The following is a 2,590-nucleotide window of genomic DNA, read 5'->3' on the forward strand; positions in this document are numbered from 1 at the left end:
TTTCTTTCATTACAGAAAATAAGTAATTGAGAGAGAAATACAGCCACCCTAGCTGAATGTGGATTCCAAATTAATAACCAAGATAACTTTCTTCATTAATGAATGACGTGATCACATGGTCTCATATGAGATACTGCATCTAGTAATTGGGTGGGTCCCTTTGGGGTTATAATAAGGGGGCTCAGACATGAGAAATTCACAGCACCCAGTCCCTAGAAGAGAACAGGTGGGAGACCATTGTGAAAAATAATTTCAGACACCAGCAACGGTAAGAATATCACTGCTTTAACTTCATTGCTAGAGTCCTAATACTTCAAAACAGGTGTATGCACTAAATCAGAGATGTAGCCTATAGTGTAGTTGTGACCTACCTACTATGGCATGACATATATAATTCAGCAATGCAATCATTCTACCTAGTTGGTTTTCCAAGAATTAAACATATTATACATACATCATATTAGTATGGGGTAAACACATTCCTTTATTTAAATGTATTATCTTTATGTATTTTTAAAGGGGACAATCTACGATATTGAGAGCCAGCAAATGATGAAGGTCTTCTGAACTAAAATAATATTTCTGTAGCTTAAAAAAAAATCCCAAAAGTGGTAAAGCCATTTACTTTGAGACATAAAAGCCATTAAATCATCTTAATTGCTTTCTTTGAATTATTACATTTCTTTCAAATCACTGCAATAGACTGCTTAAAAAAAACACCATCATTACTTATATACAGCTCTGAAAAAAATTAAGAAACTTGGAGTGGTCTTATTTATTTCCAGAGCTGTATATTATTTACTGCTAAAGTAATGAAAATCAGTTGCAAATTATATGCACACAATAAAAACTCTGATAATATGTTCCTCTGTTAGATATGAATGTCCAATACCTTTAAATAATATAATTACAGCAATTTAATGACAAATGAAGTATGTATATAGTGTAGGTAAAAATACAAAAACTTAATAATGATTTATCAACCAGTGGGGAATAGCCTGGGCTGAAGTGATCTTCTTTTCCCTCATTGTTTCTGCAATTGAAGAAGTGTAAAAAAGTGTGAAAATATAGAAGCACAATGGCATTCATTTTGAGTACAGAGTACAGGTTTGTGATTTTAGCCCCCAGCATTAATCTAATGACTCATTCACACTCACTCCTTCCACAATTTTGCTGGACTATTGCAGGTCAGTTTCTCTAGAAGATGGAAGTGCGTCTTGTGCTGAAGGCAGCTGGCTTCATCTGTCTGGACGTGGTGGGCATCCCAGGGAACCTGACCGTACTCCTGTTCTTCTGCTACCTGCGGCTGTCCGACGGCCACCTATCGCTCAATGACCTCATCCTGAGCAAGCTGGCGTTTGTCAACCTGGTGGTGGTCCTGTGCCGTGGAATCCCACAGGCCTTAACTGCACTTGGCATCCGGAACCTCTTTGGGGACAATGGCTGCAAAGTGGTCATCTATATCTACCGTGTCAGCCGTGCCATGTCCATCTGTATCACCTCCCTCCTCAGCTGCTACCAATGCATAGTCATCGCCCCTGGATCAAACTGGTGGATGGTGCTGAAGCAGAGGGTCCCCAGAAGCATCCCCCTGATCATCTTGCTGCTCTACGTAATTAACATTATAATATACCCCACTGCACTGCTCTACACTTCAGCAGTTCCCAACTCCACCATCCCAGAGTACACCCTGAACATGGAGTTCTGCATTGTGGTGTTCCCTGGTTTCAAGTCATACATGGCCAATGGAGTGATTTACATACTTCGTGATTTTGTCTTTGTGGGCATCATGGCTGGTGCAGGCTTCTACATTGTCCTGATTCTGTACCGCCACAGGAAGCAGATGAGGGGCATGCATGGCTCAGACCAGAACCAGAGAAAAACATCAGAGGCGTCAAAGTCATTGCTCATGCTTGTGGCCATGTATGTCATCCTGTTTGGCCTGGACAATGTAATGTGGGTTTACACCCTCTGTGTCACCCGTGTCCACCCTGCAGTCAATGATGCACGAGTCTTTTTTGCCTCCTGCTACTCCGCTCTCAGCCCAGTCTTCATCATCGCCACCAACAAAAAGTTTGCAGCCAGACTGAACTGCTTTTCCCATGGCCGGGAACCAAACAACAGGACTACAGTTACCACCGTCTCTCACTTACCCACAGGGTTGTGAAGTAGGTGTCATAGTGTATAGCAGAAAACAAGACTTTTGATACATACTTGCTCCTTTCAATGTCTGTACTAAAAGCAAAAAACATTTGGAGGTGGTCTCCTAAACTCCAAAAATGTTCCAGTCTCTAAATTCTGAGAATTCAAATATAAAAGTTAAATATTTGTGGTTGCTAGTATAATTTCATGTTGTAGTATATGGCTGGAAGATAACGAAAATATAAATGACTGACCACTTGTTGATGGAAATGTAATCACAATAAAATTAAGTGTAAAAACAACAAAAGGTGTAATTTAAACAACATCTTAATTAAAATGTTATCTTACACTGTGAAGATGCTGTATTGTTGTGGTTCGGGATGTGTCATGGTTCATAGTACAAAATAACCAGGCTCTTCGTTTCTACCAAGATGAAAGAAAAATAATT

At 39.8% G+C, this 2,590-nt stretch overlaps 1 protein-coding gene across 1 annotated transcript; it reads left to right on the plus strand.

Moving 5' to 3' along the window:
• The first annotated feature begins 1,204 nt into the window (after positions 1-1,204).
• On the plus strand, positions 1,205-2,167 carry LOC136750513 (olfactory receptor class A-like protein 1). The gene has a single exon (XM_066705670.1). The coding sequence runs from the start codon at positions 1,205-1,207 to the stop codon at positions 2,165-2,167; it is 963 nt and encodes a 320-aa protein (XP_066561767.1).
• The last annotated feature ends 423 nt before the right edge of the window (positions 2,168-2,590 follow it).

This window comes from Amia ocellicauda, chromosome 5 (assembly GCF_036373705.1).
Source record: "Amia ocellicauda isolate fAmiCal2 chromosome 5, fAmiCal2.hap1, whole genome shotgun sequence".
Lineage (NCBI taxonomy): Eukaryota > Metazoa > Chordata > Actinopteri > Amiiformes > Amiidae > Amia > Amia ocellicauda.